Source organism: Chrysochloris asiatica, unplaced genomic scaffold (genome assembly GCF_000296735.1).
Source record: "Chrysochloris asiatica unplaced genomic scaffold, ChrAsi1.0 scaffold00182, whole genome shotgun sequence".
Lineage (NCBI taxonomy): Eukaryota > Metazoa > Chordata > Mammalia > Afrosoricida > Chrysochloridae > Chrysochloris > Chrysochloris asiatica.
Window position 1 is genome coordinate 5708518 of NW_006408700.1, and position 26137 is coordinate 5734654.

Below are 26137 nucleotides of genomic sequence, written 5' to 3' on the forward strand. Positions count from 1 at the left end.
AACACACGAATGGCCCAAGGAAGCCACCAAATTGATTTTCAGGTTTTACATGACCTGCGACAAAAATTCCCTGAAGTCCCAGAAGTTGTTGTATCCAGGTGCATGCTACAGGTCAGTGGTCAATGATTCTGAATTTGTTCACACAAACCCAGTACTTACTTTAAGCCCAGAACAGCTCCTTTATCTCTTTCTGTTGGTGGTTAGTTAAGCTCTCTCTACCCCGTGTGTGTATTGTGGACAGGAGGCGTGAGGGTTAAATGAGATCCTCATGTAGGCCGTTAATGGCTGGCCCCTACTCACTAGGTACCAGCTCATTTCACTTTTCTCCCTCCTACTTCGCCTGCAGAGCTTCTTAAAATTCCAGATCTTCATATGAAAGTACGAAAACATTAAATAGTGAGTCAGGAAACTTGGGCTAGTAATTCTGATTGGAGACCCCAGGTCATATGCTCTCTTTGTTACTTCAGTCCTCTTAACTATAAAATGAAAGCATTTGACTAGATGGTGCCAAAGGTCCCAATTTTTAAAGGAAAAAAAAGTTTGTTTTTTATCGTTACTGAATTTGTAACTTGTAAGCATTCTGATGCATATCATTAAGCTTCTGATGAATTTTTACATTATTGTTGGTGTACAAAATTTTTGAAACACTATTATTTTACATACTTAGTGATACTGTGTCTAACCATGTAATTTAATGGACATTTTTCTAATGAAACTATTTTGGAGCTTGTTAAACTAGTTATAGAAAGTATTTTGGGCTCAGCCAGACATATTTACTCTTAAGTTTGCAGTTGTGTGAAATTTCCAAGCAGCTCAGTATCTCCGTTGCTACCAAGTGCAGACATTTGTTCACGTTATTGTAACCTTTCTCTGTACTTACAAGTTGACGTACCTGCCTTTAGTCTAACCCACTTTGGACCTCTTGGACCCATCCTCCTTACTTCTGCCAAAGTGTCCTTCTAGATGCAAATGTTGTGTCTCCATGCTCTTCAGAATAAAGTCCCTGTGTCTAGGACTGTCACCTGGAATCCTGTCATGCTCCATAGCCTGATCTCTAAGCCAGGCCCCAGCCTCCTCCACGCATCTCTGGCTACCTGGCTATTTCTGTAGGGCTGTGGTCAAGAGCATACGTTTGGTAATGAGTTCAAATTTTGACAGTTATCAGTAGTAATTTAGTTAGCCTCTCTGACCATCATTTTTCTCATCTGTACAATGGAATTTTTTTTTTAATTCACAGAGAATTAAATACACTAATACATGGGTTGGCACTGTAGGATACTCACTGAACTGCTCACTGTAAGGTCAGTAGGTAAAATTAACGAGCCACTCATAAATCCTGTATAGGGTCTTTGAAACAGAACCCGCATGAAAGCACACAACAACAGTACTTGGAAAAGGATACCCGATTCATACTGAGTGCTCAGCCATTGTTAGCAGCCAATACTAATAGCAATAACAATGGTGGTGGTAATGGTGTTTGTGTGTGGTCAAGTCGGTTCCAATTCATAGCGACCTAGTATAGGATTTCCAAGGCTGTGAATCTTTACGGGAGCAGAATGTCTTTTATCTTTCTCCCGTGGAGCAGCTGGCAGATTTGAACTGCTGACCTCACAGTTAGCAGTCTAACGCATAACCCACTATGCCACTAGGGCTCCTTAGTAATAATGGTAGAATAGAAAGTCCATAATAAATAAATTTGGTGCTTGAATCAAGAGTTCACATTCGTGAATATAGAATGTGAGAGATAAACTCAGTGAGGAGGAAACAAGTCATAAAAATGAGGTCATAAGTTAAAGTATGGGGAAGGATCAGATAGTAGGGAAGAGATCGCCATCCCTAGAGCCCAGATATTGTTGTTAAGTGCTGTGGAGTCAGTTCCGGCTTACAGTAACCCTGTATAGAGTATCCGGGGATTTTAATCTTCAAAGGAGATAAAAGCCTCATCTTTCTCCCATGGAGCAACTGGTAGACTTGAACTGCCAACCTTGTGGTTCACAGTCCTCTCCTTAATTTTTCAAAGAAAGTGCAATTCTGTGGTTAAATAAAGCTATGCCAAAGTGTTCAGTGAGTCATTGGAAAAACCAGTAAGAAAATATTGTTGAATCTCTGATACAATTTTGCAAGACTTCATAGTGAAAGAGCTGTCCAGGGCATTTTCGTGTAGCTGCTATAGAGACCTTGAAGTACCTTAACTGGGAGCAAAGCCTAGAGCCTTTTGTAGAATTATTAAAGATTTTTTTTTTTTAAAGGGCACAACGTCAGCATGCTCTCACTATGTCTGTAATCTTCCGGATATGTTAAAGAAATAAAATGCATGGTAGCACATAGAAGAGGAATGTTGTTGTTGTTATGTGCCATGGAGTCGGTTCCGACTCATAGTGACCCTGTACAGGGTTTCCCAGGCTGTAAATCTTTACGGGAGCAGAACGTCTCATATTTCTCCCATGGAACAGCTGGTAGTTTCGAACTGCTGACCTTGCGGTTCGCTGCCCGAAAGTAACCACTACGCTACCAGAGCTCAAGAGGGAATAAGTATAGAAACATGTGTAGCTCACCCTGTGTGCACAAAGAAATGCTAACCAAAACTAAGCCCATTACTATAAGTCAATTCTCACTCCCACATGAGGTTTCCAAGACTCAATCTTTATGGGAACAGACAGTATCATTTTTCTCCCATGGAGTGGTTGGTGGATTGGAACCACCAACCTTGCAGTTAGCAGGCATTGCTTAACCCACTGCAACACCAGTGCGCCTTAAAAAAAAATACTGGTTAAATTAAGGTTAAATGAACATGACCATCCGTAATCTGGAGTTCAAACTGACCAGCCTCTCCTCAGAAGCCCTATACAGGGTGTCTACGAGCTGGAACCGACATGAACACACCTGACAGCAGCAATCCATAATCACAGGGTAAGCACTCAGCCTCCAGTTTGAACAACAACAGAAGAAACCATCTATAGTAAACATGAGGGAACCCACCTAATGGAGGCAGAAGGAATAAACCTTCTCAGTATATTGTTTAATACTGTTTTGATCTGCATACATGAATTAACTTTTCAAAAAATGAAACATTTAAATATGCTTTTCAACTTTACCAAAAAAATAGAAAATACTTCATTTTTAATTTCCTTTGAGCACACAAGTAATACCACCTTCCCTGTATTAATCTGATTTTAACAACAAGCTCACTATGGTATGCTCAACAAAATGAAATCTGCCTGTCACCTACCCATGAGACAGACCCCACAACCTTTAAAATTGAGTTCACAGTCATTTGAACATCCAGGTAATGTGCTTTTTAGCTGATTTAACAAGAAATATGACAAAGGAATGGGGAGTATACAACTAGGGGTCTATGTCAAACTTGGGAGAGGAGAGGTTTTTTAATTTTTATAAAAATAGTGATAACACAACATTTGCCAATTCATCCTCTTTCATGTATATAATTCCGTGACACCAGTTTTATCAATCGTATGTGTAACCGTCACCAGTATCATTAAATCCATTACCATCTATAAACGCAGTGTTTTCGATAAAGCTATGTTATGCTCTCTGGAACCCGTAGGGTAACATCTGTTTACTTGGTAACATCCTTGCTTTGGGGGACTGTTCTCCCTTTTCACTTGGGTGGGCTTCTGTCCTTTCTCTTGAGATCCTCCTCTAGTATATTGCTTCAGAACTTTTTCTAGCTAAAAAAACCCTAATAGGAGCTCTGATAGCGTAGTGGTTACGAATCGGGCTGCGAACCTTAAGGCCAACAGTTCGAAACTACCAGCCGCTCCGCGGGAGAAAGATGAGGCTTTCTGCTCCCGTAAAGATTTATAGCCTCGGAAACCCTGTACAGGGTCGCTATGGGTCGGAACCAACTCGACGGCACTAAACAACAACAATCCACAATACAAGCAAGTCAAATTACACCTTCATTTTTTTGCTCTGTATACATCCTTTTTAAACAGCTTGTTTCTGAAGACAACGGAAGTTTCTCTTCTTGACTTTACTCACTCCTTAGATCCCTTATTTTGGAAGTACTTACATCCTTGTGTTATTTGTTGCTGTTGTCAGTACCAACTCATAGTGACCCTGTGCACAACAGAACACTGCCCAATCCTGTGCCAACCTTATAATCCTTGTGTTATATGTTTACTTATCTATTTAGTAAATAAATTTTAACTTGTTGTTGTTGTTGTTGTTGTTCCAACTCCTAGCAACCCTGTACAGGGTTTCTGAGAACGTCTGGTGGGTTTGAACTGCCGAAATGCAATTACCAATCCAGTGCTTACCATGAAATTTAACTGAATAGTATTTTTACTTAAAATTGAATTATTATATTTTGATGTTCAAATTACAGCTTTCAATTAGATTACAATTTTACTACATTGCATAAACCCTTTTTCTTCAAAACTGTCTCCTTAAAGAGAACCCTGATTTGTTTGATTTTCCTCATTACTAGTCAGAGAGTTTTTCCATTACTGGTGAGGATTGATTGTAAATTCAGTCATTTGGGTAAAGATAGTTCTTTTTGAATGAAAAGGTTCAGATGGTATCTGTCATGGTCATACTAACTTAGTCCTTGTTAATCCTGTATTTTCCTAGTGATAACAGTGTAATCATTGGCTTCTGGTTGTTAACATCAAGCTGCTTTATTTTGTTTGTAGAATAATAATAACCTGGATGCCTGCTGTGCTGTTCTCTCTCAGGAGAGTACACGGTATCTTTATGGTGAAGGAGACTTGAATTTTTCCGATGATTCTGGAATTTCTGGTCTACGCAATCACATGACTTCTCTCAACTTGGACTTGCAATCACAGAACGTTTACCACCATGGAAGAGAAGGAAATAGAATGAATGGAAGTAGGACTCTAACTCACAGCATCAGTGATGGACAACTTCAGGGTGGTCAGTCGAATCATGAATTATTTCAGCAGGAGCCACAGACAGCACCAGCTCAAGTTCCTCAAGGCTTTAACGTGTTTGGGATGTCCAGTACAGCTGGCGCTGCAAATTCAGTACCACACCTTGGATTTCACTTAGGCAGCAAAGGAACTGCTAACCTTTCTCAACAAACTCCCAGATTTAATCCTATTATGGTAACGTTAGCCCCAAATATCCAGACTGGTCGTAATACTCCTACATCTTTGCACATACATGGTGTCCCTCCACCTGTACTAAACAGTCCACAGGGAAATTCTATCTATATTAGGCCTTACATTACAACTCCTAGTGGTACAGCGCGACAAACACAGCAGCATTCTGGCTGGGTATCTCAGTTTAATCCCATGAACCCTCAACAAGTTTATCCACCTTCACAGCCTGGTCCCTGGACTACTTACCCTGCATCAAATCCTCTGTCACATACCTCAGCCCAACAGCCGAACCAGCAAGGCCACCAGACCTCTCATGTCTACATGCCCATCAGTTCACCGACTACGCCACAGCCACCAACAATTCATTCATCTGGTAGCTCACAGCCTTCTGCTCACAGCCAATACAACATTCAGAATATTTCAACAGGACCTCGGAAAAACCAGATTGAAATTAAACTTGAACCCCCACAAAGAAACAATTCTTCAAAATTACGTTCTTCTGGGCCTCGAACCTCCAGCAGTTCCTCTTCGGTCAACAGCCAGACCTTAAATAGAAACCAGCCCACTGTTTACATAGCAGCCAGCCCCCCAAATACTGATGAGGTGATGACCCGTAGCCAACCCAAGGTCTATATTTCAGCCAATGCCACCACAGGAGATGAACAGGGCTTGCGGAACCAGCCCACGCTCTTCATATCCACAAATTCGGGCGCATCTGCTGCCTCCAGGAACATGTCTGGGCAAGTGAGCATGGGTCCTGCCTTCATTCATCACCACCCTCCCAAAAGTCGAGCACTAGGCAATAACTCGGCCACTTCTCCTCGAGTAGTGGTCACTCAGCCCAATACGAAGTACACTTTCAAAATCACAGTTTCTCCCAATAAGCCCCCTGCAGTTTCACCAGGGGTGGTGTCCCCTACCTTTGAACTTACAAATCTTCTCAATCATCCTGATCATTACGTAGAACCAGAGAATATTCCGCACCTCACGGACCCTGCTTTAGCACACGTGGATAGGATTAGTGAAGCGCGGAAACTGAGTATGGGGTCTGATGATGCTGCCTACACACAAGGTAAGCAGAGTATTCAGAGTGGGACCATTCTCCCTGCTGGGCTGACTGGGGTACCTTCACTTTCACAGCAGAAATGAGCATGGCCTTATTATTGCATCTTTTAGAAATTCACATGTTGCCCCACATGATGAGTGTATCCATATGAATTTTGTATTTGAATTATATTAACATGTAACTTGACTTTTGGATAGCAGCATTTTCAGATCTTCATAATAGTCAGCTGGATTCCGGAAGGTTTTAAAAATATTTATAGCGCTTTAATCTTTTCCTGTCATTATGATGACTTACCCTTTGAATTTTCTGCAAATCAGTAAACACATTTTAATAAATGATTAGTTGACCTGCTTTATCCAGATATTTGAAGAGTTAACAAAAAACTCTTTATTTTAACAATATACCATTATATAGACTGATATCAAAGTCTAAATTGCTACATGAGTCCTAGAGTGATTTAACCCACAGAGAAATCTGAATCCTGTTCTTTATTCTTATCTCCTTCACTCTCCTTTAAATGTCAGTTAATTGAATTGGAATTGTGAATGAAAAAGGTAGGTTTCCATCTGTCTCTGTTGATTATCCTTTTCTGAAAAAGACTAGTGGATGTTAGTATAACACTGAGGTATATCTGAGTTCATTGACTTAGAGACAATTTCTGTGTTATATTTTAACAATGAGCCCGTTAGAGTAAGGTCATATGTTAGTCATATTTGTATCCTTGAGTATAATTATTTGTAGCTTGGCAAATATAAGTTCACACCCAGTTAGCATGCAGCCCTACATGCACACTACCTGCTCTACACTACCTTTAGAAAATTTTCTTACGGTGACTTTACTTCTGACTTCGTTAGAGGGGTCTGGTTGTTGTGATTTATTTTGTTTCAAGCAGTTGTATTCTAGTAATTCTTGACTCAAGATGAGCTGGAATGTTCTCAAATCTCGTAAGCACCTGTGGAACTTTGAAAAAATAAAAATGTACAGGCCTAATCACAGGCTCCAATGGTGAGGCATACTCTCTTGCAAATAGACATGTGGGTGTGGCATGACCGATTGCACTAAAATTATCTGAATCGTGTTTATTTTCCACATATTTGCAACTATTTGGAATCATCTTTGTTTAGTGTCAGCAGTGTTTGAATTTTAATAAACCATTATTGATTCCATTGATTTTTAATTCCTTTTCTCCCAAATTCTCTTCTCCTTATCATTCCTCAAATTAATAGATTTCATAATATAAATGGTTGCTGATTCTTAACGGGAAAATACAATATTTTATGAAGATGATTTGATAAAACTTTCAATAAAGTGGACATGCTACTGTTGTTAGATGCCACTGAGTCACTTCCCGATCCACAATAGAGTGAAACACTGCTGCCACTGTGCCAGTCCATCTCATTGGGTGGTCTTCCTCTTTTTCGCTGACCCTCCACTTTACCAAGCATGATGTTCTCCTCCGGGGACTGGTCCTTCTTGATAATATGTGTGAAGTATGAGAGATGAAGTATAGCCATCCTAGCTTCTAAGGAGAATTCTGGCAGTATTTCCAATGCAGATTTGCTTTACTTCTGGTAGTCCATGGTATTTGCAATATTATTCTCCAACACTACAGTGTAAGTCATCAGTTTTTCTATGGTCTTATTCATTGCCCAAATATCACATGAATAATGAGGCTATTGAAAATACCATGGCTTGGGTCAGGCACACCTTAGTCCTCAAACTGATACCTTTGCTCTTGAGCACTTTAAAGAGGTCTTATGCAGCAGATTTGCCTAATGAAATACATCGTTTGAGTTCATGACCTCTGCTTCCATGAGTGTTGATGGTGGATCTAGGCAAAATGAAGTCTTTGACAACCTCCGTCTTTTCACCATTTATCATGTCATTTATTGATCCAGTTGTGAGATTTTTGTTTTCTTTACATTGAGGTACAATCCATACTGAAGGCTGTGGCCTTGATCTTCATCAGTAAGTACTTCAACTATCATCTGCATTAGTGCAGGTTATTAATGAGTCTTCCTCCAATCCCAATGCCAAATTCTTCTTTGTATAATCTAACTTCTTGGATTACTTGCTCAGCATACGAGTTAAATAAGTATGGCGAAAGAATACCACTCTGGCACACGTCTTTACTGATTTTAAACTGTTCAGTATCCCTTGTTCTGTTTAAATGGCTGCCTCGAGGTCTATGTACAGGTTCCTCGTAAACACAATTAAGTGTCCTGGAGTATCCATTTTCCACAGTGTTACCCATAGCTTGTCATGATCCATACAATCAAAAGCTTTTGCAGAGTCAAGAAAGCACAAGAAAACATCTTTTTTGGCATTCCCCGTTTTCAGCCAAGATCCATCTGATATCAGCATTAATATCCCTAGTTTCACATCCTCTTCTGAATCCAGCGTGACTTTCTGCCAGTTCTCTGTCAATGCAGCTGTTTTTAAATTATCGTCAACAAAACTTTACTTGCATATGATATTGGTGATTTCCCCATTGAGTCACCTGTCTTTGGAATGGGCACAAATATGGATCTCTTGCTATCAGTTTGCCAGGTAAGCTGTCTTCCAAATTTCTTGGCATAGATGAGTGAGTGCCTCAGTGATGCAAAAGATTTCAGTTTGTAGTCCGTCACTTCCTGGAGCCTTGGTTTTTTTGGGCAATGCCTTTAGTGCCACTTGGATGTCTTCACTCAGTACACCATCCCTTCTTGGTCATATGCTACCTCTTGAAATGGTTGAAGATTGACCATCTCAGTTAGTGATCACTAATTCTTCTAGTTATCAGACCAGAAACCATGGGCATCTGTGATTTCTTCTTCTGTCACATTTCCCATCTAACTCAACAACGAATCTTATCAACTCTGTAACATTCAAAGTGTATATCAAGAATTCTGTGCTTTCATACCAGCCTCCCCCGTCACCACTTCAGCTTGAGTCACCAGGTAGATATTGAAATAGCCTTCTAACTTACCTGCCTACATTCACGCAGGTCTCCTTGTGGTCAGCTTTTAACACGCAGCCAGCGAAGTGTTCTTACTAAAAGCATAAGTTGGTCGGGAGTCAGGTCCTCCTCTGCACACAATGGCTGGCTGTGTCACTCAAAGGGGAAATGACAGGACCTTAAACAATCTGCTGTCTCCTCCCCAGTGTATTTCCCTGGTACAACCCCCCTGATTCCCTCTGTTCCCTACTGGCTTTCTTGCTGCCTTAGGGCCTCTGTACTTGCTAAGCCCTCTTTCTGAAATTATTTCTCCCAGAAATCCAGTTTGTTACTTTCCTTCCTCCAGATCTTTACTCAGAAAGCTCCTTTTCAATGAGACCTTCCCTCCCCAGCCCTCTCACGCCGTGTCTCTTTCCCTGCTTATATTTGCTCAAGAAAAAAAAAAAGGAATAATTTAGTATTAAAATATATAAATATTAGCTCCTTTATGTATATAGACGTGTTGTTGTTAAGTGCCATCAAGTCGGTTCTGACTATTAGTGACCCTGTATAGGGTTTCTGCGGAGCGGCAGTTAACAGTCCAGTGCTTATCCTACAGCCCCACACAAGGACTTCTATATATTTGTTGTTGTTGTTAAGTGCCGTCAAGTTTGTTCCAACTCATAGGGTTTCCAAAGAGCACCTAGTGAGTTTGAACTGCCAGCCTTGTGGTTCACAGTCCAGTGCTTATCCTACAGGGCCACACCAGGAGTCCACATATATACTACATACATAGTTGTTGTTAAGTGCCATCAAGTTAGTTCCTACTCATAGCAACCCTGTATAGGGTTTCCGAGGCTGTAAACTTTTCCGGGAACAGAAAGCCTCCTCTTTCTTCTGCAAAGCACCTGGTAGATTTAAACTGTAACCACTAGATTACCAAGGAGCTCTGGTAGCGTAGTGGTTACAAGTTGGGCTGCTAACCTCAAGGTCAGCAGTTCAAAACTGCCAGCTGTTCCGTGGGAGAAAGATGAGAATTTTTGCTCCTGTAAAGATTTATAGCCTCAGAAACCCTATACAAGTTCGCTATGAGTTGGAACCAACTCCATAACACACCACCACCACCACCACTATACTACCAGGGCCCTGTTATATATACATAGAACTGCTTTTTAAAAAACTGGCTCCAAAATATTTTGTACCGTAATCTCTTTAGCCAGTCTTTTCTTGATGGACCTTCGTTATTAAGCTTGCTTTTATAAGCAGTGCTGCAGTAAAAATCCTTTTGTATACACACTTTTACCTGTGTCCAAGTATGTTGGCAGAAGAGGTATTAGGAATAGAATTGCTTTGTCAAAATATATGTGTATTTTTTATTTGATCAATATATCATTGAGCATTGGTTATGCTGCTTTAGCAGTCATGATTGAAAACCACAAAGGTTTATACCCAGCTTTCATAGACAAGCTGATGGACTCTTCTCTGTGTCCTCCTCATAGGGTCCCAGGAAGACGAAAGTGCCCCATCGCCATACTTCCAGATTGTGCAGGCAAATCCGTGCTATCTCCTCCAGCTGCTCAGACACATGGATCCTAAAGCCAGAACAGCTCACATAGACACAGCTAACTTGGGAGGTGTGGGGAGGTCTGATGTAGAGTGTAAGATGGAGAGTTAGAACTAGTTAGTGCCTGGCACTAGTGACACCAGTCCACAGCAGATGGTGCACTACCAGTCTGCTCCCTCATTCATAAAAGGGGTTCGTTTTGGGCACATTTGAAAGAATATTCTTTTACACAACCCGTCACCATGTAGGTGAAATATACATCTTTTATTTTGTAACTTTTTTTTTTTATTCAAATGTTTTTATTTTGGATTGAGTGAAAGTTTACAGGACACATCATCAGTTTCACATTCAACAATTAATATAACTTGTTTCATTACATTGATTATAATCCCCTCCATATACCATCATTTAAAAGTATTTCTCTTTATCCACTTTAGCTTTTTTTAAAAAACACAAAAAAACCCCACTCAGGCATATATAATAATTTACATCTCCAAAGGGCACATTCTGCAAGTTCCTCCTGGCCACCAGTTCTTAGTCCTTCTCTTCTTAGTTGATGAATCTAGAGTCCTTGGCCGCACCCTCTCTTCATGCTCCCATCTCTGCCTTCATCTCTGGCTCTGCTGCTTCTCTGGATAAGTTCCCGCACTCTGTTTGTGCGCTTCTCTCTTGATGGTCCTAGGGTCCTCTGTTTCTGGACTGTAAGATTAACTACTCCCCTTTTTCTGTTACAAAACTTCTACCTTTACAAGTGTGACAGTCGCGATTAGTCATGTTAACAGTTATTCACTATTGAATCTTGCGAATCTTATCATCATCTCCTTTCACCAGATCCATCTAGACAAGATGATAGCTCTTCAGTGGGGACTCTTTCTTTCCCCCCACCCTCTTAAACTAAGTTCCCTCTTGAAATCTTGTAAGCCAGTCACTTTGTGCCTTTATTGCCCCCTCATTTTAGATAGCCAATGTCTAAGTTGCCCGTCCCTATCTACCCTGTGCACAGAGCGGATAGCATTGATACTTGATTTGAAGACTCTTTCCCTCTCTGTTGGTATTTAGAGTAACTACCGCTCTGAGTATAGGTCAGGTTCATTATGAAGATGTATCTTCTGTCACTGTAGCTGTTCCAGTCTGCTTGTCCTTTCTAGTGGGAATGTCTCATCTCACAAGGTTGTGGATGGGACTCAGGATTCCACCTAAGGTCCTATACTCTGTAAAGGCTTTGCACAAGGCCTATTTCACTGAGCGAGTTGTAGAACCCCTTTGAGGTATTCCAATCAGTTATAGGCTGAAGACGGGCTTACAAGTTTTCTCTAATCATGTTTCCCAACATTCCTTTCTATACCACTCAAGTGTCTATTTTACAATAGTAGGCAAGGGAAACTAATATTCATAAGGCAGTCAAGGATTTTAGTATTATTTACCCTCTTCAAGCTATACCTAGATCCCTGTATCCCAGAGCCCTGTTGTTCCAATTATTTTGTAACTTTTTTTTACCACAAGGTCAGCAGTTCAAATCCACCAGCCACTGGTGGATTATAAAGATTTATAACCTCAGAAACCTTGTGTTTGAATTCAGTTTTTATTCTCAAAGAGCTTGAAGTTAAATTAAGGAATGTATAAAATGAACTAGTGTAACAAAAGTTTTTCCTTTAGTGTGATAATAATTTTTAAATACAGAGTAATAGTATATAAACTCTTGAAATAGTTTGTTCTTTTATTTCTTTCCTTCCCACTTCACTCATAATATTAATTGATCTAAGGCTTTTTGAACAGGTAGTACAGAAATTAACGCAAACCTCATTACTATCCAAATTCTCTTGAATTCCACAATACTGAAAACTTAGTGTAATTTTGGCTGAGTAGCTAAAATATCACTATCATACATATTTCGCATGGCTTATTATTATGCTTTAAATTTATTCTATCAAGTTGATTCTGGCTCACAGACCCTATATGGCAGAGTAAAACGACCCTCCTGAGTTTTCTAGGCAGGTTTAAGACTTCAGTTTAGTTAGATGTTGTTTTCATTTTTCTCAAGCTTATGTATATATGTATACATAGCTATTTTATATATATCTGTCTTATCTATATATTTCAAAGTTGTACAAATAACAATGATTTAGAGTACAAGGGTAAATCAAAAGTGTTGTTACAAAACCATAGTTGTTGTTGTTGTTGTTAGGTGCCATCGAGTCAGTACCGACTCATAGCAACCCTATGCACAATAGAATGAAACACTGCCCGATCCTGGGCCAACCTTACAATTGTTGCCACGCTTGAGTCCATCAGTGTTGCCACTTGGCCAATCCATCTCACTGGGGGTCTTCCTCTTTTTCGCTGACCCTCCACCTTACCAAACATGATATCCTTCTCCATTGAACGGTCCCTCCTGACAATACGTCCGAAGTATGAGAGACAAAGTTTGGCCATCCTGGCCTCCAAGGAGCCTTCTGGCTGCCCTTCTTCCAACACAGATCTATTGGTTCTTTCGGCAGCCCATGGCACTTTCAATATTCTCCTCCAAAACTACAACTCAAAAGCATCAGTTCTTCTACGGTCTTTCTTATTCACTGTCCAGCTTTCGCATGCATATGAGGTTATTGAAAATACCATGGCTTGGGTCAGGTATAACAACAACAAAAATAAAACCATAGAAGTTTGTATTAAATGAAAAAATATCAAAATAGGAAGCTATTGTTTCCTGACATGTAAGAATGTATGTAAGTCAGTTTTGTACGTGTTCACTGTAGAGCCAAGAAACATATATATGTTTCTTGTACAACTTTTTGTTTTCCTTGGAAATTCTCATTGTTGCTTTTTTTCGTCTCTCTCATTCACTGCCTTGATCATATCCTTTGATCTCTAGACTTTTCTCCTGGAACTTCTCCTCCCTGTTACAATATTACTGCTTGTTCACTAGGCTTCATTCACAGCCATCATCCAGGGATTGAGTGATTTTCTTTGCTCTTAGACATCTGTTCCACCTATATTCTTTTCCTTCCTGCTTTATGCCTACATATTACGAAAACATTTCCTCAGATGTCTGCCTGTTATACAAAGGGTTGGAGAGAGAAATTCCATAGGTCCTTAAGTTTATGAAAAGACCTCCATACCCTAGTGCTGACTGAAAATCATTTGTTCTCAGAAGATGAGGGTCAGTGTCACTGAGCAGAAGCCTTTGTCACTGGTTCTTGTGCCTTCATATGTGACCTGTGTTTTCCTCCTGGAAATATCGAGGGATTTCCTGTATCCTGATTGTCAGAACTTCACAATGGTGTGTCTGGGTGTGGGTCTTTGCTGCCAGTCGTCCACCCCATGTTCAGTGGGCTGCTTCACTTTAAAGACTGGCTTCAGGAAACCCTCTGCTCATCCCCACCAAGTGTTTTCTGTTGTCTCTGGAGCGCTTCTTGTTCAGATACATGGCATCCAGGACCGACGTTTTATTCGTCCTCACTTTATTTCATCTCCTTGTCTTCTAGTCTACATTTTATGGTATTGTCTTACTTTGCTCCAACCCAGCTATGAAACGTCCATTCGGCAGCAGTTCATTTCACTTCTCAGAAGTAGTTCTTCTCTGATTCCTTTCTCACAGAAAATTGGTGTTTTATGGTGTGTAATGTCTTGTCTCAAGTCTCTTGCTGATACTAATAAGAATTGAAGTTACTTCTCTCCTCTCTCCTGAGCTTTCTTCACTTGACCAGGATTGAGTTTTATCTTTATCTAGTTTGTGTATCAGCTGTGCTCCCTGACGGTTAGTGACAGCTGCTTGAACACCCTGTGGGTATAAGCCAGGTGTGTCTGCTCTGTGATGGATGAATAGGTAAGGAGCCAGCAGGAAAACTCGCCAGCATCAGGACCTTAAGGATGAACACAGGCTGGGGAAAAGTTGACTGTTCCCTATACAGAGAGCCAGTTACGCTGCCGCCTGTTTTCAGGCCCATTCTTCACTCTGCCCCCTGTTGTTACCTGCAGCCTCCAACAGGTGGGGCCTCTTTAACTGGCAGGGCCAGTGAGCTGTCTCTTTGCTGCAGTGCCCTCCTTATATCCATGAGATCGCAGCTGTCTCCACTCACCTTCATGAGTCTGGCATTTCATCTGGCTTTCAGTCTTCTAGAAACCTGTTGAAATCTCCTGTCCAATTTATTGCCTTTCTTTTTTTTATTGTTGTTGGGCTGTGCCATATTTTATTCCTGTCATTTCATGGGGTCTCAGCGGGGAGAAGATTATATAAATGCAGTTGCTCAGTTAGCCATCTTTGAATAAACGTCCTGGCTAGTAAAATTAAATTTTTATAGCTTGACTTTTAAGTCTGTGATAATTGATAGATAAATAAATGGTAGGGGTACAGGAAATTTTCCCTTGTATATCTTTAGTAACTAGTTTCTTTATTTCTCTTAAATTCTCTTTATGTTATGCTAAAGACTATATTATTCTCAAGGAGCCTTGGTGATACAACAGTGATGCACTCAGCTGCTAACCAAAAGGTTGGTGGTTCGAACCCACTATCAACTCCATGGATAAAGCTTTGGCATTCTGATTTTTTAAAGATTACAGCCTTAGAAACCTGATGGGATAGACCTACCCTGTCCTTGTCAGCCGCTCTAAGTCGGAATTGATTCAAAGGTTACCATACCACTGGTAGTGGTTTAGTTCTCAACTCTGTGGTTGGCCTTCCGGTTTTGAAGGAAACACTAAAGTGTGTCTGGTTGGAGATTACTATTGGAGTTGTAAGTGACTAGGAGCGTGTTTAGCCCTTGTTCGGGAATATATGTTCTGAGATGCAGTCATTGGAAAATCAATTGAAATGCTATATGACTTTCCATATAGAATGTATATGAGCATTTTTCCCTTTTACCATTAAGTTAAGGAATCTTTTTCATAACATTTATTGTTGTTAAGTACCGTTACGTCAATTCCTACCTACCCTGTATATAGGGTTTCCAGGGAGCAGCTGGTGAAATTGAACTGCCATCCTTATGGTTCAAACCAGCCTTGTAGTCTAATGCTTTATTACCTGGTGCTTGCCTTAAAGTTATATATTTTTTTTTCTGAAATGTCTATTACTACACCATTTTTATTTTAGTGGCATATCTGCTGAGTATATCTACCAGCCTTCAAGATTTTCTCTCGATCTTTGGTTTCTAGCCCTTTGATTAAAATGTGTCCAGTGGAGTCCTGGAGTTCTGGTGTGGCACTGTTGTTTCATGCGTTAGACTGCAAAGTCAGTTTAAACTGCAAGGTCAGTGGTTCGAGCTCACCAGCTGCTCCTCAGAAGCCCTCACAGGGTCCCGATGAGTTGGATCGACTCAACGGCACTTAACAACTACAACAACAAATAGAACCCTGGTGTGGTACTGTGGGATGATGCACTAGACTGCAAGGTGGATTGAACCACAAGGTCAGTGGTTCAGGCTCACCAACTGCTCCTCAGAAACCTTCATAAGGTCGCTATGAGTCAGAACCAACCTGATAGCCCTTCACACTAAGTGGAGTCCTGGTATGGCGCTATGGGATAATGCACTGGACCACAAGATCAATTTGAACCACAAGGTCAATGATTCAAACTCAACAACCATCTAGTCAGTTTTCACTTCACAGTGAGTGACCCCATGGACCAAGATTAACTGGGGGGTTCTGGGCATCTTGGATATCTGATTTGTTATCTTTTACTCATTTTGGAAACATTCTGGCTATTATTTATTCTGTCTTGTTTTTCTGTTGTTTTACTTCATCAATTACATATGTATTAGACTGTATCCATTATGCTAAGAAAACTCCTCAAAGGAATACTTTTTCTCTGATTCAGGATTATTTCTAACATTTGCTTCTTCTTTAAAAATTCCCATTTCTCACCTCAAATTCTCCATCTGGTCCTGCATGTTGTCCACCTTTCTAACTAGACCCAATAGCATCGTCACCACTGTTGTTTTCAATTCTCTGCCAAGGAGTACCAACATCTGGGTTTTCTTGATGATAATTCTGTACATCTTTTGCCAATACATTGTTCTACTTCCGTTTTCCTGTGTGTTTTATGTTTGTTTTGTTTTGAGCGTCATCTGTCTGGTCATTGGTTGGGAGGGGATTGCAGCAGATTAGTCAGAAGTAGAGGTGGTACCACTGTGTTTAACGCCTCCAGCAATGGCTGGGGGTGCCTGAAGCGCAGGGTCTGTTTTACTGCAGTTCTTCCACTTTGTACCTTCTGAGCCATGGTGGCCCCTATTTTACTCCAGGGTCAACAAGTCTTACATGATCTAGTGAAGGGCCAAGATCTGTCAGGATTTTGCAAGCCACATGGACTCTTTCACAGCTTTTCAGCTCTGCTGTTACAGCAAAAAACAGTCATAAGACAATAAGTAAACAAATGAGTGAGCGTAGCTGTACTTCAGTAAAACTTGACTTACAGAACAGGCCAAAGTCCAGATTTGACCCACAGATTTGGCCATAGTTTGTGTGCACCTTGTTTATATTCTTATTCTCCACCCTTTCCCCTGACCTACCACTGATGAGTAAGCCCATAAGGGCAGGGGACTTTGCCTCTTTTGTTCATGAGTGGCACAAATGTCTAGAACCGCATCAGACACATAGTAGTACTTCAGCTTATTTAAATGAATGGGTGAGTGAATTCTATTTTCAAGTGTGTTTTGTATAAACAAAATATAGATGGAATTTTTAAATCTAGTCTGCTGAGCTCTTGTTTTTCATTAGATATTTAATTAGATTGCATTTATTATGATTTCTGATGTATTTTTTAGGATTACTTTGTCTCTTTTCGTTGTTGTTCTGTATTTCTTTACTTTCACCCTCCTTACCTGCCCTCCAGATTTAATCAAATTTTTCTTATGACCCCTTTTGTTCTTTAAGAAGTTTTGTGTTCTATTTACCTTCTGTTACCCACTGCCACTAGAGTCTGCAGACTCTAAACCCTTTAGTTTCACTTTTTATTTGTTCTACTACCCAGTAGCTTTTAAGCAGGATGTTGTTCAGTTTTCTTGTATTTGATTTTATTTTCTTGATCTTCCTTTTGTTGATTTCTAATTTCATAGCATTGTGATCTGAGAAGATGCTTAGTAATACTTTGATGTTTTTTAATTTATTGAGACTTGCTTTGTGGCCTAACACATGGTCATTTCTGGAGAATGTTCCATGTGCACTGGACAAAGTATATTGTGCTGTTACTGGGTTGAATGATCTGTAAAGATCTCTGAGGTCAAGTTGGTTGATTATGTTGTTTAGTTCCTTTGTCTCTTAGTTGAGTTTCTTTCTGGTTGTTCTTTCTCCTTTCAAAAGTGGTGTATTAAAATCTCCCACTATTGTGTTGTCATTGTTGTTGTTGTTAGGTGCCATCGAGGCACAACCTTATGCAGAACAAAGCACTGCCCGATCCTGGGCCAACCTCATTATCGTTGCCACACTGGAGCCCATTGATGCTGCCACTTGGCTAATCCATCTCATTGGGGGTCTTCCTCTTTTTCTCTGACCCTCCACCTTACCAAACATGATATCCTTCTCCAGCGACTGATCTCTCCTGACAATATGTCCGAAGTATGAGAGACGAAGTTTGGCTATCCTGGCCTCCAAGGAGCACTCTGGCAGCACTTCTTCAAACACAGATCTATTGGTTCTTTTGGCAGCCCATGGTACTTTCAGTATTCTCCTCCAACACCATAACTCAAAAGCATCAATTCTTCTGTGGTCTTCCTTATTCACTGTCCAGCTTTCGCATGCATATGAGGTTATTGAAAATACCATGGCTTGGGTCAAGCACACCTTAGTCTTCAAGCTGACATCTTTAACACTTTAAAAAGGTCTTGTGCAGCAGATTTGCCTAACTGACTCCACGGTACTTAACTATTCTTGTAGAGTTGTCTATTTCTTCAATTCTATTACGGTTTATGTATTTTGGAGCTCTTTCATTGTGAGCATAGATATTTATTATGGTTATGTCCTCTTATTCAATTGATCCTTTAACCATGAGATAATGTGCTTTTTTATCTCTTATGCTGGTTTTTGCTTTAAAATTTCTTTTTTCAGAGATTAATATTGCTACTCTAGCTCGTTTTTTATTGCAGTTATCTTGGTATATTTTCCTTCTATCCTTTAATTTTTCATCTGCTTTTGTCTTTTCGTGTTAGGTGTGTATCTTGTAGACAACATATTAAAGGATTCTGTTTTCTTATCTGTTCTGCTACACTCTGTCTCTTGAATAGTGCATTTAATCGATTAACATTCAGTGTAATTATCAATAGCTATGCGTTGTAGACAACATATTAAAGGACTCTGTTTTCTTACCTGTTCTGCTACGCGCTCTGTCTCTTGAATAGTGCATTTAATTGGTTGACCTTCAGTGTAATTATCGATAGGTATGAATTCACTGCTGTCATTTTGCTGTTTGTTTTTTGTGGTGCTACTGGTGCTTTGTTCTGTGTGTTTTCCTGTGCTGAGTTCATTTTTATGTGTTCTTTTTCTTGTCAGTTTCTTCATAGTTTTAATGTTTCCATAATCTTGGATTTCCCTTTTCTTGATTTTAAGTTTCTTTAAGGTTACCCTATATTTTATTAAGTTTTTCTTCTTTTTATGACTATCTGTTTTATCATGAGATCTACCTGACTTCCTCACCACTTGGATCTCTGTTATTACACTTTTCCTTTCTTTTGCTTTTTAGTCTTCCTGATCATAGACTGACCTCCCAGATCTCCTAATTTCATTCTTGTAGTTTTGTACTGTTCTGTAGTCTTCCATCTCTGGACTGAGTTCCCGGTGGAGTTTTCACATCTGTAAATCTCTGGTTGTTGTCTGCTCTTGTTGAGTCTCAGTCCAAAGAACTCCTTTCAGTATGTGTTGGAGCATTGGCTTGACCTTTACAAAATCCCTTAATTTCTGTGTATCCTGAAATAATCCGATTTCGCCTTCATATTTGATTGACAGCCTTGCTGGATATCTGATTCTTGGTTGTCAGTTTTTTTTCTTTCCGAGTTTTGTGTATATCCTCCCATTGCTTTCTTTCCTGCCTGGTTTCTGCTGAGAAATCAGAGCTTAATCTTATTGGCTTTCCTTTGTAGGTAACACTTCTTTTTCCTTAGCAGTTTTCGGAAGTCTCTCCTTGTCTTTGATTTTGGAGAGTTTGATTATGATATGTCTTGGTGATTTCCTTTTGAGGTCTGTCCTGCTTGGGGTTCATTCCTGAAAGCTTATCTTCTTACCTTTCAAAATATTAGGGAAATTTTCTTCCAGCAACTCTTTAATATCTTTTCTATGCTTTTCTTTATCTCTTTCTGTTCTGAAATTCCAGTCAGCCTCAGGTTTATTCCTCTTCATGTTGTCCTACATGAATCTTAGGCTTTCTTAAGATTTTTTTTTCCTTTCTTTTTTCTGCCTGTTCTTCTATCTTAGCAGTATTGAGAGATTTATTTTCAGGTTCGTTGATTCTGGCTCCCATGCCTTCAGCTCTGCTCCTTTGCCCTTTGAGTATATTGTCCATTTCTGATATTTTAGTGTTGATTGTCTGGACCTCTCTTGCATGTTTTGTGTTGTCTCCAATGCTGTATCTGTTTTGCTTGATTGTTCCTGTAGTGCGTTTCTGACTGGAGGATCAGCACTGGACTTCAAATGACAAAGTCAGCAGTTTAAACCCATTCACTGATTCTCAGAAACCCTATATAAGGTCATAAAGCGGAACTGACTCCATGGCACTTAATAACAACAGTAGTGATTCCAAAATATTTAACATGCGTATTTGATTTTAAAATATTTATGGTTCATCTTCCTAAATACTTTCAAGAACTTATGACTCACCCTTTAGATGGGTGGCTGGGCCTGGGGGCTCAGGACCAGAATCTCAAGAGGGGGGTGCTGGGCAGGAGGTAGGGCCACACCAAGGTCAGTTAGCATAACATAGTCCACAGAGACAATGTCCTGCAGCCTACTTTGGGGAGTAGCAACTGGGATCTTAAAAGCTTCTGAGCAACCAGGTAATGTGCCACTATTGTTCTCCTCCATTCGGAGCAAAGAAGAGTGAAGAAAATCAAACATATAAGGAAACAATTTGTCCAGAGGAGCCCCAGCCTCTCTGACTCGGACCACCACTGCCGACTACTCTGAAGGGGATCACAATAGGAGGTCCTGGGTCGAGTGGGGAACAAATCTCAAAATCAGAACAGCCTTACTGGTCTGATAGGACTGGTGGAAGCCCCAAGGCTAATTTTTATGGTGTAATAAGGTTTCCTAAGTAAAGTAGCTTGTCATTCATGCTACAAGATTGATTGTTGATTTTGCTTCTTTAAAAAATAGTGGGGAAATATTTTCACAAGCTGTAATCATATAATAAGAAAATGTAAGTATTTTGGTTTATCTAAATAGTGCCACTGTTTCTATTTTGCCATTTGAAGCAGTTAACATTAACATTCATATGCACTGAATTCGTCTACCAGTTTTATTTGTATCAGACATCAAAGTGGGTTTGACCTCCTCCACATTCCCTCCTAAAATATCTATGGAATTATGAAGTGTTCATACTAGAGTACCTCTTGTGTACAACAGACTCATCAGACTTCTTGGAGGAGTCAAAGGATTGTCCTGTCACGAGTTCGGATATGAATTCAGTTTGTTGTTGTTAAGTGCCGTCAAGTCAGTTCCGACCCAGAGCGACCCTATATAGGGTTTCCAAGGAGCGACTGGTGAGCTTGAACCACCGATCTTGTAGTTCCGAATTAAGTAGCCATGAGTAAATCAGTTGACACTACTCAAGCTGTTAGAATAGTTAATACAAGGAGTTTTCAGAGAGTTTGTGGGAAACTGCCATTATTTCGTTTTTATTCAGTTTTTCCATGAACTTCTTTAAGCCCCCTCCTAGGCTACAAAATGCTATCTCCAACCGTAAAGTGGGTTTATCCACACCCTAAAAAAGAAAAAGAAATCTAAAGAGAGTGACATTTGTCTGTTCAAACAATTTTCAAGTTAATTTTTTGGGGAAGTTTAAACTCATAATATTCTGTTTTAATGTGGTTTGGGGATTCTTGCGAAATTCTTGTTTATCACAGAACTATTCATTCATTTGTTTTGTTTTTTTGAGACTGCTTTTAAAGGGCAGTCTACTAAATGGGTGGGTCCTCATGCTTGTTAATATGTATTGCAGCTTTATTGGTACACCAGAAGGCCAGAATGGAACGGCTTCAAAGAGAGCTTGAAATTCAAAAGAAAAAGCTGGATAAATTAAAATCCGAGGTCAATGAAATGGAAAACAATCTAACTCGAAGGCGCCTGAAAAGATCGAATTCCATATCCCAGATCCCTTCTGTAAGTCTTCCTCAGTAGTCAGTCCTGCATGCTTGAGCAGGAGAGTAGACAGGCGGCAAAAGTGGAAAGACTTGGTCTCTTTTTCTAGAAATGCTTTTAAGTCACTTACTTTTGTGTCTTTTCCATTTCCCACCAAATACCACTCTTTCTTAACTCAGGGCCTGAGAATTCAATGCTTATGTGGGATTCTTTTTCAGCTCGAAGAAATGCAGCAGTTGAGAAGCTGTAATAGACAACTCCAGATTGACGTTGACTGCCTGACCAAAGAAATTGATCTTTTTCAAGCCCGAGGTAAAGTCATCCAGTGGCTGCCCAGCCCAAGTCATTGTGTTTTCTGTGGCTCAAAACAGACTTGTCGATCAGAATGTTAGCGTCTCAGAATACTTGCCTTGGGAGCCAGGTAGTGTTAAAGAATTGGTGGGGTTTGATTTTCTCTTTCCCAAAAAATAGAATGCTATATGATGTATTAGAGGGTGACTTGGTCAATTTTTGTGTCACTCAAGTCGACTTTGGTCCTGTATTAAGAGAAGATAGTATGTCTGACTGTATTATGAAAAGTATTGCTTTTATATATTAGTAGGATCTGGTAAAATAACGAGGCTCCCTGATGCACCACAGTGAAGTGCTCAGCTATTGGGACCCACGGGAGAAAGAGGTGGCAGGTGCTTCCAGAGAGAGTTTTGGTCTTGGAATCCCCTGTGAGGCCGGTTCTGTTCTGTCGGATTGAGTTAGAGTCAGCTCAGCAGCAATGGGGAGGGTTTTGTTCTTTTGAAAATGATACTCATTAAGATTAAATTACATTTACACCCTTTTCCTCTTTTTATTTTTGCCTTTCAAGAATCATGCCATTAAAAAACAAATAAAGAGGTATCTCCACTTCAATGGCACTATCTTATTTGATAAAATACAGAGGAAAATAAACATAAATATGGCGTATACATTTTCGTTGTTGTCAGTTCTGACTCATAGTGACCCTGTATAGGGTTTCCAAGGAGTGGCTCGTGAGTTTGAACCACTGACCTGTGGTTCAGACCAACCTTGCAGTCCAGTGCTTTATCCTACAGCATCACACCAGACACATATTGAGGAGGATGATAACTTTTCATACTTGAGAGATGTTAGTGACGAGCTGTAATTGCCTCAGTGTACTAAAAAATGTTCACAATTTAATAGACTGAAAAGAAATTTTGAAATTTAAACATAATTCTGGAGTTGGAGAAGTAATAGAAATATATAAAATGGAAACAACCAGATAGAGGAGGAAACCAACAGAAAAGAAGTCCTTGATCATACTTTGGAGTACGCTCTGAAATCCACTCGTCTGAAAGATGTTTAGCTTTATTTTATTTTATCTTGAGACATTCATATAAAAATGCCATAATTTCATTTGGGAGAGGAAAAAGAAAGTTAGTACCGGTCTAGAAACTATATGTAATCCTTGAACCGGTTCCTTTTGTTCAATAAATCTGAACCATTATAGTAATGTGAGGTTTTCCTACCATTCATTTACTCAATGTCCATGTTTGATCATTTTAAAATACATTGTAAATTTAAAATTTTTTGACACATAGAACAAGGCTCTAGTTCCATTAATATATTATCAGTGTGACTTTGACGTCTTGCCCAGTTTGTTTGCCTCTGTTTGTGAGTCATCTAAGGTCTCCCTCAACTGGTATGAAAGTTTTACATGTAACTTAAGATTTAAGGTGCTAAGTAGAGCATTTACTCTATTCATACTGTGACTTTTCTTAGGATGAAGAAAATGCTTGCTTTTTAAAAAATTTAATTAAATCTTTTTGAGCAATAAACATTGACATATTTAATTGTTATTTATTTCAGGACCACATTTTAATCCCAGCGCTATTCATAACTTTTATGACAATATTGGATTTGTAGGTCCTGTGCCACCGAAACCCAAAGGTAGTGTATCCATTAAATGTGAAAACGTAACGTTTTGAAAAAGGAGACTTCAGTAAAAGTCCTAAAGATTTTGCCATTCTTGAATGAGTCTGTAGTATGCAGCGCTCCGGGGTCATCTTGTACTCCCCAAAGCAGCAGATCTTGGTGACAAAAGATCATCAAGCACAAGAACTAGTATTTGTAAAACTGTAAACTAATCATGAGCATGACACCTTGGTGAAATTGTATTTTAATGAATAATTTGATGAATGACAGGAAGAAAGAAAAAATCCAATTACTTAGAAACTTTTATACCAAAGAGAGAATTTTGTATGCTGTCTGAGTGTTTTGGGAAATAAGGAATCTGTCATGTTTTGCCTTGAGGCTAAGGTGAGAAGCCATTTGTTTCATTTACAGAGATTTTTAGTTAGTTAGTTGTTGAAATCAGTTCGTCTTCCTGTAGGTTTTTTGAACTGCTAAAATGAAATGTAGAAATAACATGGCATCCTTTGCAATCCGACTTCCTGTTTCCCTCAATTCTGGTTGATATTTAACCTTCCAAATAACTCGAATAAAAATACTTGTAAGTATCTAATGAGATTGTTAGATGTAAGAAAACCATTTTATTCAAAAAAATTTAGGGTCCCCCATTGATTACCTTGTTCCTGGGTGGCACAAGCAGTTAAGCGTGCAGCTGTTAACCAGAAAGTTGGAGATCTGAGTGTACCCAGAGCTGTCTTAGAAGGAAGGACTGGCAGTCTACTTCCAAAACCTCAGCCATTGACAGACCCTTGGGGTTGCTTTGAATCAGCATCAACTTGGCAGGAGCAACAACAGCAAAGGAGGTCAGAGTACCAAACACCACTTAATTGTTTCAAATTTGTTATAAAACTTGATTTCCCATTTTTCATGTACTAAAGCTCAATGGTGTCTGTGTTAGAATAGCAGAAGAGGTATCATTTACATTCAGTAGATTATTTAAAATTTGCAAGTTAATATGCATTGTTTAAAATCATAAACTTTGGCAGGAGAAATTCAGTAACGAATGCTACTTTTACCTTGTTAAGTGCCATCAAGTCAGTTGTAACTTGTAGCTACCCTGTTTAGGGTTTCCAAGGAGCAACTGGTGAACTTTCACAAATAAACCATCCAAAAAACTATTTCTAGCAACACTATTCTAAATTTCTAATGGGATCCAAATAAGTTGCTTCATAAGTATAATTTCATTTTAGAAACCACCTTTGAGAAGCATGATTATCTCATATACCTCGGCCACCGCTGTCCACTCCTCACTCTGGAGCACTGGCCTTTTAGGCCACAGTCACCTTCCAGAGTTTGCTCGGTAGGAAAGAAGACACCTAGAAATATGTGATTTACCTGTGGTGCACAGAGCAAGTCGACTTTGTAGCAGTCAGGAACAGAACTCAGTTTTCACAACTCAAGCTAGTATCCTTCTCACTCTGCCATACTAAATAAATAATATCAAAAATAAAATGAGAAAGAAAGTAAAATTTTCACACTCGCTTACTTCTCCAGTGTTTCTGGTTGATATATAACTGAGACTTTAGAAATCAGATCATCTGTATATCTTCTTTGTATGATTCAAAGCTTATGCTTCCAGCAGATAGAGGACAGAAAAATGGCCATTCCTGGTTGAAAACAGAAACCCGAGTCCTTTTTCAGTGGGAAATGAAGCTTTAGCTCTCATGACCCTTGGGTATGCGGTCCATGTTCTCGTGCTCTGAAGTGACATGTTGGGAATCCTCGCTGTTACTTGTCATATGAAACTGATTTTCTGAAAATCCCTGCTATAAATTGGAGAAAATGATACTCTTTTCCCTTTTATGACAATATTGAGGTGATTGAGCCCCAGAGGAGAGGTCAGGCACTCATGATGATCACATGTTTGATTCCACTGGCTGTTCCCTGGGCTTCAACAGCTGCCTTGGGCTCTGTGGTGCAGTTAGGAGGGTCAACTGCAGGACTTTATCAGAATTGGTGAGTTTTAACTTTTTTTTTTTTTTTTTCTGGCTCACTTACAGATCAACGGTCCACCATCAAAACACCAAAGAGTCAAGACACAGAAGATGATGAGGGGGCGCAGTGGAACTGCACTGCCTGTACGTTTTTAAACCATCCAGCCTTAATCCGTTGTGAAGAGTGTGACATGCCAAGACATTTCTGAGCCAAAAGGCCTTATATCTCCTCTAAATCCACATCTGAACTTCAAGAATCTAGTCTGTCATCAGGGGCAAAGTTTCACTGCTACATAAGATTTTGTGAAATTGGAGATGTGGCAAGATGGTGGTGTG

General features: G+C 39.7%; 1 protein-coding gene across 1 annotated transcript; it reads left to right on the top strand.

Moving 5' to 3' along the window:
• On the top strand, positions 1-26010 carry TAB2 (TGF-beta activated kinase 1/MAP3K7 binding protein 2). Its single transcript, XM_006872059.1, has 6 exons — positions 1-111; positions 4656-6156; positions 21766-21926; positions 22124-22217; positions 23766-23846; positions 25868-26010. The coding sequence occupies exons 1-6, from the start codon at positions 10-12 to the stop codon at positions 26008-26010; spliced, it is 2082 nt and encodes a 693-aa protein (XP_006872121.1). The 5' UTR covers positions 1-9.
• The last annotated feature ends 127 nt before the right edge of the window (positions 26011-26137 follow it).